General features: G+C 46.0%; 1 protein-coding gene across 7 annotated transcripts in view; it reads left to right on the forward strand.

Annotated features, from left to right (window-relative positions):
• The window catches only part of LOC121597991, a 34,894-nt gene that overhangs the window by 5,946 nt on the left and 12,215 nt on the right, over window positions 1-16,733 (forward strand). For 4 of the 7 annotated variants that reach the window (XM_041924397.1, XM_041924394.1, XM_041924398.1 and 1 more), the window contains exons 1-7: window positions 1,637-2,349; window positions 11,032-11,275; window positions 11,338-11,827; window positions 11,978-13,170; window positions 14,469-14,637; window positions 14,722-15,043; window positions 15,522-15,593. In XM_041924397.1, coding sequence (XP_041780331.1) covers window positions 2,150-2,349; window positions 11,032-11,275; window positions 11,338-11,827; window positions 11,978-13,170; window positions 14,469-14,637; window positions 14,722-15,043; window positions 15,522-15,593 — 2,690 coding nt within the window. In that variant the 5' untranslated portion in view covers window positions 1,637-2,149. Of the gene's footprint in view, window positions 1-1,635; window positions 2,350-11,031; window positions 11,276-11,337; window positions 11,828-11,977; window positions 13,171-14,468; window positions 14,638-14,721; window positions 15,044-15,521; window positions 15,594-16,733 lie in introns of those variants that run through there. The other 3 variants (XM_041924400.1, XM_041924401.1, XM_041924399.1) reach the window with 3 other exon arrangements.

Raw genomic sequence — 16,733 nt, forward strand, 5'->3', positions numbered from 1 at the left:
GAAACGTTGTATTGCATACTAAAAGAAAGAATTTTGAATTCGAAAACTATTTGAACGAATGTAGTATGAATATTAATAGTACCAACATTGAAATTATCTTTTCATTCGATCCACCGCATTGTGCAACACAAGGTTTAAGCAATTTTGAAAGACGACAAACTAAAATTTATCATTAACCATTAATAGTATTTTATTTTGTAGAAAAGCGTTGGAAACGAGTTGGCGGGTAGAATATCCTTTCATTTCGTATCAAAGCTTAATATTTTGATAAGTATATTGTATAAATAATCAAGAGTAAACGAAAAGCTATACATAAGCCTTCAATCGATCAACAAATGGATCAATGGACCATTTGATTCTTATCTGGAGATCATATTAAGATTTTTTCTAAGGTGACTGTTTTTTTTCTAAAACTCATTTTAATTTATATGAATTCTAAGATATTCTTTTAAAATTGCGTGGTATATTGACTTCTACAGCACCGGATATGGCTCAATTTTCATCCGAACTAAGTTACAGCATTGAGTAGTCTTCCACAACTAAATATTGCTCACATAAAGTCGTCAGCCCTTTCTAAAGGGTTTGGTTAACTTTCGAACCAATTACGGTTGATGTACGAAAAGCAGAAGTAGTGTAACTCAATTGTTTATGTTTCTTAAGCAATATAATTTACGATCACTTCTTTATTGCTGTTACCTTTCTTGATTTCCTTTCGCTTGCGCGTACAAAACACTACTCCCGCTTACTACAAGTAAACGTTACTGCGTCGTGTGTTAGATAAGTAGAAGATCGGCGTTTTAAATAACATTTATTTCTAACGATGCCTAATCAAACGACAGCAGCAAGCAGCGACGAGCTGCTCTTTCGTAACCGTCGACTCTATGGGCCAGTGTTATACTCACCTTACGAGACACACTTTATGGTGGACGAGCATCCCATCTTTAGCGTTTTGTAACACGCACTGCACTTGGCCAGGTACTGGTATAACATTTTGCCTGGCCCATCTGCCACCCCGGGTTTCCGTATCGGCGGTGGAGCCTAACCTGACCTGAGCGATCTCCTTTTACTTGACCACTCCACCCCACGCATGCAGCTTCAATTGCATCTCGCCCGCCAGACCCCCGGGTCCGGTTTATGACTCTCGGGCGCACTTAACGTTTATCACTTTCTTCGGTGTTTCGGTGTTTGTGGCTGCATTTCCTCGCCAGCCCCAGTCAGCGAGCTCCGTAAGACGGCAGGGAAAGAGGGTTTGCTGGTGAAAAAACCGTTTAAGAGGTCTACAGTGGGGATGGTAGAAATTAATCGATCTCGCCCAGTTCTCCCTTGCGTGCCCAGTGGGTGCAGAAGGCTTCGGTAGCCCGCTGCCTTGCGTTACATGTTAAGGTCAGGTACCAGCGAGAGAGCGAGCCTTTGCAAACCAGTTCTCAAGAGAGGGAGAGAGAGTGGGAGCTTGACTTCGGAAGAAGCCGGTAAAACGGAGATCAACTAACAACGGGCAGCAGCAACAGCAGCGAAAACAAAAATGCATCTCAGCAAATGTCTTCCCTTCCAGTGTGCAGCACAACGACGCCCTAGTCGCTGTCTCAGGACAGATCGCAACTCACAGTCGTCCGGAACGAGTCGTCCCAGGCAGACGTCAAGCACGGAGAGGTTTATTTTTTACTTCGTATCGCACGCAGAGCTTAGGTCCTGCAGTCAGTTGAAGTTGTCAAACGGCAGAGATTGTGTTCTCCCTAATTTGTTTGCTAACGACAGTGTGACGCAAATTATCAGCGTGTTATGCGTGAAAGTGCTGCCAGACATTCGGAGCGTTCCTGGTGTGTTCTGCAACGCGTTTCTTGAACTCTCCCCTACACGAGGGTGGGTTCGGGGTCATTAGTTGCCGTGTGCATGTTCCTACATGTGTGCTTGTGTGCGTGTGTGTGTGTTCTTCTGTGTCCTGATGTCATTCACCACGATTCGATCCCTTTCGCCGCACGATATCAATCGACAAACGTGTTGACGCAACCACGAACGCCTGAGATCTGCTGAGACTCTGGGACGTTTTGTTGCCCACGCGAAGCTCGGTGCTGTGTGCTGTTTTGTTTGTGTTTGTAAAGGTGTCTGCGCAGAACTTGCCCGTGCGTGCAGTGCTCTGCAGCCAGCCGTAATGGCAACGATTACAACAATTACGAAAAGTGGTCCCGGTCCGGCACCGGCCGTTCCCACGACGCCACAGTTCAAGAGCCATGTGTACTCGAAGTACCGCGAGCTGCTCGGCTCGTACAATGGCAAGGCGAACGAAATACTGCAGACGTATCCGGCGTACCGCGTCCGGGAGGATACGGGATTTGGCCTCGGTGGGGAAAAGTGAGTAATTCGATTCCAGGCTGCCTGGGTCGGGCTCGGTGAGATGACCCTTGGGTGTGGTGTCGTATTTTTATTGTACACTTAAGAAACCATTAAGATCGATGACTGGCTGACGTTTACCGACGATCACGATTGAGCGTTGTGAATGGTAGTTGTGGAGTTTCGAGCAGTTAGGTGGTGGAGAGTAAAGTGTGATCATTCAACGTTAAATGTTAAATATTTCAAGATTCTTTGTGGTCAAAAGACTATTAGTTATGGTAACCAATGTATCAAGAAGACAATAATTGTGTATAAAAGACAGGTTGACCTATTGCCAATCCAGATGTGTTATGATTCAGTGTCTGTGGAATTTCCTGCATTGCGTCGTCGGTCCCAAAACCAAACCATGCAAACCATGTTTACATAACGAATTTTGAAGCGAAAAAAAAGGAAGAGCTTTAAATCAACAATCTCCCCGAAGGCTACCGGCTGCCACAATTTGTGCGATCGTTCCAGCAGCAAATCATCAACAACAACGATCGTTCATTGTATACACTCCAACGCGAATCGAGACACGATCGAGATAAAACTAACCTCCATAAAACCCATATTTCTCACCTCACCTCAATCTGTCGGGCAAATGTTTTGAAGCTTTAGATACCATTAGAAGCATCATTTTTTGGAGTCACATTTGAATTTATGTGTTGTTCCGGGTTCCCCGGTTAGGTGTGCGCGCGCGCGCCCGCTGTCGTACGCACGCACGCAGTTTCCGCCATATGTTTTTGAAGGTTCACGCGGGAACCAGTACGAGAATAATCAGCTAAAGGGTGACCACAAATTGCGGCCACGTTTCATTGACAGTTCCATTTACGGCGTCGAGAGCCGTCGAGTGACAGCGGCGATCAAAGGGTACAGGCAGGCATCTAGGCCTCCGATGACGCCGTTTGCTAAAAACAGCGTCGGAGCGTCATCGATAGTGGCGCCAGCCGATCTCCGGCACCGACGTGAGCTATATGAGCGTTTTGCCTAAGTGTCGCGCGCGCTCTGGTGTGCTCGTTCCAAGTGTGATGGCGTCAGGGCCACGAGTTTGCTTATGGCTTTACTTCCTCCAATGCTGGTCATTGCCAGAGTCGGCTCGGAAGCTGTCGGCTCAGCTGAGTAGGTGATGCCGGAGGGGGAGATTATGATGATGAATTACACAAATCCCAGGCTGGCAGTAACATTTAGCACAACAGCTGGTGGTGAAAATGTGTACGCCCGAGAGGTTAGTGGTTATTGGTGCAGCTTTGCAAAACTTTGCGTGCACCACACTGCAACAAAGTCATCTTTTCACTTGCTCGCTTTGAGGCACGAGATTGCGGCCCCAGTCTTGGCTTACTTTCACAGCACACACTGCTGGAAGTGGGACGGAAATGTCGTCGCTTCTACTCGCGATAGATCGCGCAGTAAGCAGCTTACTTTTCGCTGGATAGGCTTAGGTTGAGAACTTGTTTGAGGTTGGGCCCGGTTTTGGGACCGGTTGAAATTGGCCGCGCTGACTGAGCAGACTGGCCATTTCTTTATCCTGATTTGTGCGAGTGTGTGTGTATGTGTGTCTGTGTTTATGTTTGCCGTATCAAACGGCACGCAAGGAGACGATCACGCGCCTTTAAGCCTACCTCCGTTGATCGTGTCTTTCTCGTTCAAAGCGGTCAGAAAACGGCCGGAAGCGTAGGTGTACAACGCTGGTGGACATTGAATTGAAACCTGCTCTGGCTTGTAAGGGAACGGTCTAGAGAAAAGTGTGGTTAGAGGAACCACTTTCGGTGATGTATTTTTAAAACTCATGAGTTTTTCCCCCAAACTTTTCCTTAAGGTTGTACATGTACAGCGAGGGCGACAAACGGTTCTTGGGGACACCGGACACCGGTCGTCCTGTGAGGGTGTGGAGACGACCCGGTAAATGGCGACCCGCGAATGCTTAGATTTCAAGGTTAATCGCAGATTGTTTATACTACTTTGCGAGAGATTGTCATGTCACTTGCCCTGCTGCTGCTAATGGTACGCGGAAGCCTGGGGCGGATGGTAGAATAAAGGGAGATGCTATGGGTGCGGATTGTGTTACGGGGCCCAGCGGGGACGAACGTGTTGAACTTGAACGGAACGGGGCCAGGAATTTGCCATCGGATAGCCGGGATCGGGGCGACCCGCTAACAGGGCAACATAAATAGTGTCACACGGGTCTAAACGAGTGTAAACATTGATGATGGACGATGGTTTTGTGCCGTTGTCTTTGAGAAGGGATGGTTAGGGGTGTTTTTTTTATCTCTTGTTTCAACGATCGCGTACAGCTTTGTGTGTATGTGTCATATGAATAATTGCTCACAAATGCATTGCTCTCGCTGTTTATTTACAGACAAGTGTGCAGCCGATATGAGTTGAAGGAGTCAATTTAAGTGTTTATTTAAAGTTTTAGTGGATTTTTAGGACACTGTTACATGTTGTACTCTCGTATCGATTGAAATTCCCCGAGCAGAAGACTTACTTTTCCTCTCATAAGCTACCTCGCGATCCTGTTCGCGACTTTCCCTTAGGACCTGTTTAAGTCGCAATTTAAGGCTTGTTCATCTTTGATGCATAATCCGTTGAAACGTAGTTGATGTAGCGTATTAATGTGTAAGAGCATTTTTAATTTTTCTCGTCATATTATGCGATTAATCAGTGAAATGACATGATCATGACATATGCATTATGCGCTTCTCTATATCCATGAATTATTTCTTCTATTTATGATTTTCCTTTTGCTTTTTTCCCATTCTTTTATTCTTGTTTTGTCTTTTTCCTATTACAAGTGTTTTCTTTTTGTGTTATCTTTCTCTTTTTCAATGTTATTTGTGATGTTTTCATTTTATCAATTTTTAATTTAATACATTTTTATTTTGCTCTTTGATTTCTTCATTTTCTGGTTTTTCGCATTTTGGCTTAAAACTCAAGAACTTGTTTGACCATTTAATCCGGTTAAATATAATAGAAAATTATTCATTGTTCTAGGAGAACGATTCAGAATGGAAACGAACCTTGTCCGGCATACGCTATTGCTTGTTTCAAATATTATTTAATTTAATTCCTTCTCGCTGAAAAGAAAACATAATTTATGGCCACATTTTTACGCTCTGCTGTTTCGCCACTGAAACGCATCAACTTCCGAACACCTTTTTCCGAACAATGGTTCTCTTGCTGCAGGCGCTATTCTCACACCTTAAAATTCTTTCACTCGCCACCGCCAGTTTCTCATGCTGCTGCTCCCCAGAACAACAGCAACGCCAACAGCCCCACTCGCTACTTGGGAGCAATCTTTTGGCGAAGAAGAGGAAAGGCATTTAAAACGTCCCAAATTAGTTACACCGTGCCGGGTCTGTCTGCCGTGACGCTCTTTGCCACATACACACACGCACACTGGGAAACCGACAAGAACGATTGCAGCGTATAAGGGAATTAAATGCATTCCCATACTGGGCCCCGTGGCATGAGTCATGGTTTAAATATTGAACCTGTTTTTCTTCGGCCCCGCTAGGGTTTATGTGCTGCCGCCCCCAACCCTGCTTTCGTTCGTGGTCCGGTTTTACACCGCAGTGGTGTGCCGTTTGCCCGTTGCAGCTAAACTAATTTGGCCGTTGGACGTTTTTTTCGGACCAAACAACAGTCACGGAATGGTGGCCAGGGGCGGAAGTATATTTACCCGTATTTGTATATTGCATCCGTGACTAGAATCGTTTGCTTCGTTGCCGGACCGACTAGCCTGCTTTAGGCAGCCGCTCATTTTACTGCCCATTAGTCATCCCACGCCGGTTCAAAAGGTCACGGGGCGTATGAAAGCGTTGCTTGCGCTGGCTTGGAGCAGTTTCGCTACTTTCTCTAGTGCACACCGGGACGTCAATCATCACCCGGCCAGATAATGATATCCTTAGGCCGGTCTAACGAGGAAGTAAAAGGGAAGCTTCAAAAGCCGGCAGGTCGCTCTGTTTGGTAGTAATTGATGGGTTTAGAGAAAATTTCACTTTTTCTTTACACTACAACTCCATTCAAAGCAATGGCAAAACGATAGAGGAAAAACAACTCCTAAACCGTACCACTCGATCGCGCCACAAAGTTGTGCAGCCGACGCGCGGACCACACACTCTAAAACGGCCCCTTAACGTTTGGCGGCTCCGTACGCAGGCGCACAAAGGCGCCCTGTGCACCCCTTTTCCGAAGCACGAGTGAAATGAATTAACGATCGACAGGGCCGCTATTTGACACCGTTTTGGTATGCACCGTCTTCTCCCCGGTTCCCGGTTTTTTTTTATTTGCTCGATCATTTATTTGTTTTTTTGCAGTCAGCCAAACCAATCGGGGTGGAATGCAATCGAAGCATTGGCGGGTACAGGAATGAAAAAGGGATCGGTCTATTTATAAACCGGTGGCCCTCACCGTCCTGGCGCGTTACTCATGGTCTAAACATTTCGCACGCCGTTAAGGATCGGGGGCCGCCACAGTATGGGCGGGGGAAGAAAAGGGAAACCCAGTGGCGTGCTGGTTCGTTCAATCGGGGAAAGGGTGCCCGCCGTTCGATTTGCGTGGGGATTTGGGGGTTTGGAATGGAAGGCATGGGAATGGAAAGTTTTCCATGGAAAATGAACTTGAACTCGTGGAAAGTTCGAAGCGCGCGTTAGGGTGTGTGTTAGTTTTGGTTTGTTTGGTGGACGTTGTTGTTTTGCCCAGCTCGCGGTTACTTAAATAGAACTGTTTCCCTGCTGGCACCTGATGATGATGATGGTCGACCCACGATCGTTAGAATGCTTGCGCTGTGTTATTTACGCTCCAGTAAATGTGTGTGGTGAACATGTGTATGTGTGTGTGCAGGTGTATATTTTGAATGTCTGTACCAGTCTGTAGCAAGAGGAAATGATTTGTTTGATGATTTTTTTTATATAAATAAATTTCTTCAATAAAAATACGTGGCACATTTAATATGTTTTTATTCCAAAAATTCTAAATAATCTGGCAATACATTGAGAAGAGGATGTTTTATTTATGGGCTGTAGTTATTATGTCGCAGTTAGTTTAACATTAATTATTTTTATTCAAATCAACGGCACTACGGGTTCAGTCGTATTTCAATAAGTAAAAATCATTTAGTTAGCCCTAATAATTGAATGTTTATTTTATATACCAAATGTTGTAAAGACAGCTAATGATGCATTTCTGATTGGAATTGAACGGTAATAAATTTATTTATTTTATCATTTTATCCGCAATTGATTCAAACCACATGTAGCCTGAGCTGTGAGCGTTGTTAAATGATAAAATGATAACTATTTAGCTCACGACTTACTAATTAGCATTCCTTCTGAATTCAGCCTAGCCGTTATTTTAAAGTTTTATTTTTAACATTCGTAGAAGTTTGTATCATATTATAACGACAATCATATTCCAGCTTGGCGTTGTTATAAAAATTTGTTTTCTTATCAATTCTTTATTTACAAACTCGTTCAGGAGAGTAATAAAATTTTACCTACTTGTTATTTCATACCATATTATACAAGGATTTGAAAATTAAATAGTATTTAGCAGCGAATTATTAGACTTCGAAGTGTTGGTAATACGACAAACACTCCAAAGAACAAAACGATACCAAGAAAAGCCACATGATGCCTAGCCCGACTGAGCAATATTTAGAGATGACTAAGGACCTAGATGGTGATAAAATAGCGATTTTTTGCAAGGTAATCACTGGCTTATGAAGTATAAAGCATCAATCGATGTGTAATTGAGTGACTGAAGAAATGATGTTTTTGTAATGTAAATATACTGTAAAAGCTTCAGTTTGCTATACATACTGTACACCATTGGGTATTACTTAACATATGTATTATCTATTCCTTTTACTCGTTACAATACATAACAAACACGGTTTAAAATACAGCTTTACGTGACCTCTAATAATTGAATTACTTGCATATCAGGATCAAAAACAAGCACGAATGGTTTCAAAATTGAATCGCCGTACCTTCGGCGGCGTTTTCTAATCACTAAAATGACGTTTCTTACCAAAGCGCGTTTGGTAAGAACCGCAAAGTGCATTTTTATGTGATCATTTAACACTCCATGCAAATTACTGACATAATAAAAAGGCTTAATGACAAATGGCGCCCACTTTTTATCTCGCCATCACTCAATCGGTACTTGTGGTTTCAATAAAGCTAAGTAATTTCGCTGTTTCAAGAGCGAAAGTCAATTAACCCAATTACACTCGATTCCGCTGGGACTTGCCATCTTGATGCTCCCAAGTCTCCAATGCAATTTTCATTCAACAAAGTGAAATGCATTAACGTATAATACGAAGAGTATGAAAAAAATAAATAAAAAGACAACTCGGAACAAAACAATCGTTAGCTTAATTTTAGCATGATGCGATAAATTCCCCCCCGCTCCACGACAACGGGACACTCCCCGTCGAGGGGCAGGGATGCAATCAGGAAGATCTTCCCCACGGTAAGCGAATACTTTTCGCCACGTTTTAGTGCATCATAAATTACGAACCAGTTCAAACGGGGCATGTGATCCGCGCTGCATTACCCTTGTCGCGTTCACAAGGTGCCGAGACATACCGTCGCGAAGCTACTAGCGATAAAAGCCTATCCTACTTTTGTCACGCTTCTTCCGACTTTTCCTAACATTTCCTGACGTCGGGAGGTGGTGTGACGTGCCAAAGTGACAAGAAACAAAAAAAAAATGCATAAATAGAAACCAAAATTATCGCACCCTACGCAGATGCACTCGAGCGGTCCGACCCACTCGGTTCCTGAAGCAACTCGGAAATGGTTGATCGGGTCAGGCGCAAAATTGCACTACAAGAAAATGACTATTTTTGTATTGCTTTCATCCCGAGCGGCAGACTAATGGCGCCCCGGTGTGAATGTCGGTTCAGTAATTTGAGTGGGAAAGGCGCCCTCTCTTAGCACGTGTTGAGTGGTGTTCCGCTAGTGTCAGGCAGGTTCCGCTCAGAAGGAAGACCCACCGGAAAGTTGACAGCGATGCAGTGTCATACAGTGTCAGAATGACCTACCAACATTCTGGTCGGGAGGACATTTGAGCAGGTTTGTGTTCCTTTGCGTAACACAAAAACGTAAACCATCCTCGCCCGCCCGACACCCAAAATCCCAGATGGACGTGCAAATGTCGGTTGTTTTTCGTTCGTTTTCGCACCGATGATGATGTACGCAACACCGATGACCGATATTTCTGTTCGGTCACGCACCGCACGCGCATCGCGGAACCACTTAACCTAATTGTTGCGATCGAGTCGATGATAGCTACAAGGTAACGCCGATCCGCACCCGGGCGAAAGACGGCCGTGGGTGCTTTGCAAGTGGCTATGATGGATGATCGTGACGGGAAGTTTTTTTTGTTGATTTTTTGTCCCAAACGGAGATCTGTACAAAACCTGGGTGACAAAAATTAATGCAATCTTTTACGGTGTATGTGTCCGCCCGGCCACAGTACACAAAGTGTCGGCATGAAGTTCAACAACACCAGAATAAACATGTCAGCGGGTCGATTTGAGGGAGCGACTAAGCTTTACGCCTACCACAAAACAGCAGCAGAGCCGTACGAAAACGGGCGGTAGAACACTGTGTTACTGTGTGGTCTGAAAGCGTGAAAATTGGGTCAAATTTTAATGTACACCAGATGGTTTGGGGTCCAGATTTGAATGAATATGAATTAGGGCAATTTTAAATTTACTTGTTTATGTGTTGTTAGATTTTAAGGTTAATTATTCAATTCAGTGAACGCTCTCTAAGGTGAGTCTCAAATGAATCTGTAGCTTGGAGAGATATTCTTAGATATTGCGGTTCGATATCGAGTTGATTTGATACGAAGATCTCTCTAGGGACTATAAACGAAGTAGCGTTTATTTTGGAGATCAATGCGTCGGCTAAAATATTTAAACACTTGTTAAACAAACCATCTTCTAGCTTAGACATTTTTATTAAAAAATACATATTTCAAAATATTACTTGCTTAAAGTACCCTTATTTTAGTTATTGATTCATTTCCGAATAGTTCCTGTGGTCATCATGCGATTTCTGTGTTTTCTTCTACTATTTGTTACGTGTTAGTATTTGAATTAATTAACAAAAGCGCCAAAACTGTATGTAGAATGATGCAATACTTGTTGAAGAGACTTCAATGTATATTAACCAACAGAGCTCTATTTCTAATGACAAGTGACTCCAAAACTGCTCACACACCGCAATTTCCACACAACTCATCGCTCGTCTTTGTTAGATTTATAAATAGCTCCCTGTTCCACCAGCGCTGACCAACACGAATGGTTGATTTTCCATTTTTCATCCTTAAATTTCTGGCCAAAAGAAAACCTTCCTGGCCGTGCTAAATGGGTCAATGCAAAGTGTCTGTTTTTCCATTCATTTTCTGAGAATTTTCAAATAAAAAAAACCACACTGCCCGAAAACAGATCGAACGCGCTGCCAGGAGGAGTTTCGCGTTGCTGTGTTGGTTTATGCGTTTGTGGCACAGCGCGCACATGCGGCGTATAAATAAACGAACCGCTGTTTATGTTGATCTCATCTTCCCTTTTTCCAAATGCGTGTGTTTGCCATTTTTTAAAACATTATTCTCTACTGTTTTCTTTTTCTCTTCTTTTTTTCATTGAAACAGCTACGGTGGACCCCCGCAGTCGACGATCGGCAACTCGGCCCGCCGGATACAGGCACAGCTGCCGGCGGAACCGCCGGCCTGCGTACAGAATGCGATGATGCGGCGGGACAAGCAACCGTTCACCTACACACCGGGCGGGATCGATCTGTCCCAGATCAAATCGCCCCGCATGGCAAAGCGGATATCGCGCAACGCCAACTCGGAAGGTGTCACCGGTCAGCCCAAAGTGTCGCCATTGGCACAGGTAATGGATGGTCCATTTATGTATGTGCAAAATAGTCATGTAACGCTTCCGCCTTCTCACAGAACAATGGCTCCAGCTACAGCAGCAATGGCACTAGCAGCAGCAACGGCAACAACAGCTCCGTCTCACCGGCGGCAACGCTCGGTGCGGCGGCCATGGGTATGCCGTTCCAGGTATTTCCTACAGGACCACCGGCACCACCGCCACCGCCACCGCCAACGGGCCGCGTACTGCCATCGAACGGTGGCAATCGATCGATCCCGCCACCACCGCCACCGCCCGGTCCGGCCCAGCCCACCGCCAGCAGCTCGGACGCTCGCAAATCCCCCCGACCACAGAGCTTCGAGCCGCCGCCGATGGGCATGCGGCCGGAAATAAAGATCCCCCCGAACCCGATGGCCGCGTTGCGCAAAGCGCCACGACCGCAGCCGAAGAATGACTTCTGGATCGAGGAGTACCGGCGGGAGAAGCAGCAGGACGAGCGGCCGCAACAGATTCCACGGCCCGTTCCGCCCAGCTACAGCTACACCAACCGAGATCTGGACGACGAAGGTAAACGGCACGCGATCGTGGCTCATAATCTTCCAACTTTTCCTTCTCCAAGTAGAAAGCATCACTTTGAGTGTTTTTGTTACTAACCGGTTTGTTTTTTGTTGCACCATTCTTTGGCTGCGCCATTTTGTACAATCGCTATCATTCCAGTTGCTAAAAACACATTCAATCGCACCGACGAGCTCACGGTCCGCGGGGACCACCCATTGGCACAGCACCACCACCGCTCACCCAGCCCATCCAATCTAACTGTACCGCACGAGAGCGGGTCGCGCGGCTCATCGTCGATCAAGACGCCGCCCGTGTACGGGCAGAGTCCGGTGCCGGCCAACCTTCCACCACCGATCACCCCGACCAAAGTGTCCGCCCATCCGCCCGCCACCAAAGACTCGCCACCACCACCCCCACCACCACCCGTTCGCCCCAAACCATCCCTTTCGCCTGTGTCCACGAGCAATCAGTACAGTGGCAGTACCACACCAACACCACTACACCAGCCGGGGGGCGGCAGCGCTGGCAAGGAACAGACGGCAGGCGTCAAGGCCGCAGCTGCGCCTCCACCGCCGCCACCACCACCACATGCATCATCCTCATCATCGTCACACAAAGACACAGCTCAGCCGTCCGGTGTGTCCCCATCCGTGTCATCCGCCTCATCCTCCGGCTCCCCTATTCAGTCCCCATCATCGGCCAAACCGACTAGCACGCAGCGGCCGGCGGCACAGGCCCTTGGCTCGCTGTACATACCGCCCATACACGAGGTGTTTGCCAATAGTAAGCAAAGTCTCTTAACCCAAGCGAGTCCGCCATGGATGTCGTCCCGGCACAATAGCCTCAAGGAGCAGCCCGAATGGGTGCACAAGGACGAGCAGGACTCGACCACCAACACGAACGCCACACAGTCACCGGAACAGTCGGTCGAACAGGAGCAGTCATCGAAACCACCGGCCTCATCTACATCCGGGTCGCCGCGGGCGCCCAGTGTCGCGAAGGAGAGTGTCGCCGCCACTAGTAAACCGGTTGATTCTATCGTCACAGCACCGACCGCGGTGTCGGCTAGGCAGGCCGTACCGTCGCAACCGCTCACACCGAACAGCAACCGCTCGGCAGCACCGGCGGCCGATGTGTCCAACCCGGTCCAGCACCAGCAGACTGGTACGGCGTCGGCGCAGCAGCAGCAGCAGCAGCAGCAAACGGGTCGGGCCACCGGGGGCCTCCCAACAGCGGGTACCGTGTCCAGCACGGTTACCATGCCCGTGAACCGTGGCTATCCACAGCAAGCACCAGTGTACGCGCAGGCACAACCCGTGTACTCCACTCAGTCGCCGGCAGGAACGCAAAAGGTAGGTGAAGATATTCAATTTAGGGAAAATTGCAATAAAGCTGTTAAGGAAAGAGTTACAATATGCACAAGAGTGGTCCTTGAATTACGAAACTTACGATCATATTGGACCCCTTTCAAGGGTTTTGGATAAAATTTAGTCTTGTCTATCCTTGCATATTGCATGGGAATATCCACCCAAATACCAGTTTTATGGAGTCAATGAAAGAGTGGACAATACCACTTGCTAAAAGAACTGGCTAAGACTTAGTCATAAATTGAATCCCTGTTTAAACCATCCATTCTACCTGATTCATGGTTATGGGACACTTCCTTGACTCTTTCTTATGGGAAGTGAACTTAAGATGTATGTCATATATGATATATGTCATACATAATATGACATATGATGGAAATTGAAGTCAATGGCCCCATTCATGGACAGGCTCCTTGGAAACTCCTATTGGATTTGTCCAACAAGGGTGCTACATAGTACAATTCCCATTACTTTAAGTTTATTTAACGTAAGAAGGAGTCAATAAAGTGTCCCACAGCTATGAGAACTCCTGTAAAAACCTGTATTCATGTTTTGAGCAAGAATATTCCACATATGGGAAACCTTGAGAGATAGACGCAATAAGAGTAGTGATGGGTACAATTGGCAAAAATCCATACTCAATTCCGATCTGACTCCAACGATTTCGGAACCGACTCCGGAATGTAGGACCGACCTCCATTATCCGGAGCTGCCCGGAGTAGTCCGAGGTCGAAGTTAGAATCGGAGTTGGAGTCATCCGGACTCGAAGTCGCTCGGAATCGGAGTTCAACTGAGTCGACTGGAGTCGGAATCCACACAACTCCTACTCCACACAACTGTGACTCCGTCCTTCATAGCTAAATTACAGTCGTCAACTCGCACGACTTAATAACATGGCCGTCATGAGTTCGATCCTCTTATGAACCGTCCTCCCATAGCAAGAACTTGACTAACCGGCTGCGTGGTACTGAATAAAGTCTCGAAAGCCTGTATAGGTTGACATGTCCCCGTAAGACGTTTACGCTAAATAGAAGAAGAAGCTAAATTTCGAACGGATGAATATATAACTATGTGCGTGTCTGTATTACGTTAAGTTGAGTAAAACTGTAGCCCTCTCAGTGGCAGCATCTTCTATCAGATGTAAGTGAGCATCTGAAGGATGATCTAGATATGATTCGAATTACATTTGGTCTTAAAGAAGTCTACTATAATACCATTACATTACAAAGTACTTCTAGAGCACGATTTTTTCTATGAACCTTCATTGTTCTTCTTCCCCGCAGGAACGTATCATACCGATACAGATCGAAAAGTCTCCGGTACAGGCGCCCGTCACTGCTCCGACGTTTGCACCGCCGCCCTACTACAGCCCCAGCGCTCAGTACGGTCCGGCCAGCGCGCAGAGCAGCATGCAGTCCCCGATCGCGGTCGGTTTTGCGACCCCGCACAGTGGTAACGACAGCGACGATTGATTCGCCTTTTCGCTCTCCTACTCGTACGCTAACTCGGCCCCTTTTGATTACGATTTTCACGCAGGATTCACAACACCAACCGCCATGTTTACCAATCCGAACCATTTCGTGAACCAAGGCTACAACAACATCAGCTACCCGCCGACGCCGACCGGGCAGCCCCATCCGCACTACCAGCACCACCAGCACTATGCGCCACCACAAACGCCACCGATGCATCATCCGATGCATCCGCAGGCCCAGCAGCAGCGCATGCAGCAGTCCACACCGACCCAGCAGGGCCAGCAGGTGACAAATGTGCGCATCGTACCGATCAAGGTGGAGAGCGGTAGCGACCACACCACAGTCCGGGGACCACTGTCCAACACGCCGGCCATCATTCAAAGGTAATTAGCCGGCACACTTCCTCCTAGTAGCGGTCGTGTAGCAGGGAACATACTGGCAAATTCTAAATAACCAACGTGTTTTATGCAAATTACGCTCTATATCTCTTTCTTGCTCTCTTCTACTACTACAATAAGTCTTTTGATTCCTCTTCTTTCTTGTCTTTCTATTCCTTTTGTTTTTTTTTTCTATGGCGTGTGCAAATTTCTATTCCCCAAAATGTGAATATTTCTTGCGTGTGTATTTGCGTATGATTTTGTAACCTCCCGTATGCCGTACGCATAAACTTCTGCTCACTGCACCGGCAAATGCGCAACAACAACGACCACAACAACCACCAACACCACCACCAAAAACCTCTCAATAAAACGACCCCTAATCCGAGTGCTGCCCTTCGTCTACCAAAAACCGCCCTCCGCTTCTCCCCTCTTCCCCTCCGCGTGCTGTTCGGGCGTGATGCTGCTCAATGGTGCAATGCAGTGGCGATCGTAGCTACGTCATTCACGATATCCCGCTAGAGGCTAAGCTTCGCTTTCTTAAAAATAGACTCAGGTACAGGAGCACGGCACGCACCAGCGTGATTCGAATGCATGGCAAAGAAGCGCGCCCGCCAATGCTGGCCCGTCATAAGCGTGTGTGTTTGCAATTTTCGCAATTTTACGTGACGGTGGCAGCGGCTGCGGCACCGGCTGCATACGCGGCGCAAACGTTTTGCAAAGCGAGTGTGAAACATCGTTACTTGTTTCTAAATCCGTTTTGCAGAAAAAACACACCTTTTTCACAGTTCTGCAAAACTGTTTCCCCTTCATCTTTGCTGTGCTGGTTTGGTTTATTGTTTTCTTTTAAACATTGTTCCTTTTTTTTTGTTTTCGCTCGATTGCGTTTCCTGTTGTGTGTTTTGTAATATTTCGGATTTACTTGTTGCATGCGCTAAGAAGCATGGCTGAAACAGTTCCAGTTGGCATGGAGGAATTGTTACATTGAGTTTGTTAAGTTTGACCTTAGTCCTTGGACTAATACAAGGCTTTTCACTGTTTATCACAAAACCAGAGCTCAAAAACGGTGTAATCACATTGAGTCTTTATTTATTTGACCAATTTCATTCGTATAACCCTCATCGTAATAACATCTCACAGGCAATGTTGTTTCCCAGCTGCTCTACCATTATATAATTGAAGGCAGCGCTAAAACCACTGGGAAATACAGATGAAAAACAACGGAAAACCCCGCCAACCATATCAAATGACGGCACATGGTGGTCACTCAGAGAGGATGGGAAATAGACGCCATTAAACCTGTTACCTAACCTCTCGCCCGTGGGGAAGTGTTTTATTTATATGCAAATGTGCATTATGTGTTTTGTTTTTACTGTTTCGTCGATTATTTAATGATTTTAATTTGACCAGACATTTCGTCTCCGTACTGAGCTGTTTACAATCGACGATTGTTTCAATGTAGATCTTTGTGGTTCTTTTGAGAAAATTCTTTATGTGTCATCGGAGAATCATTACAAATGATAATCACAATAGATAAAATATTAAACGATGTTGAAGAGTCATGATCATCGTATACTAATATCAGAAGAGTCAATGTAAAGATTCGTTCCATAGATAATACAACTAGGTCCATTTATTACCTAGGTTCTTTGTGACGTGATGTCATAATTTGTTGTAAAATAGTATGCCAATTGTA

The sequence above is a fragment of the Anopheles merus genome, chromosome 3R, assembly GCF_017562075.2.
Source record: "Anopheles merus strain MAF chromosome 3R, AmerM5.1, whole genome shotgun sequence".
NCBI lineage: Eukaryota > Metazoa > Arthropoda > Insecta > Diptera > Culicidae > Anopheles > Anopheles merus.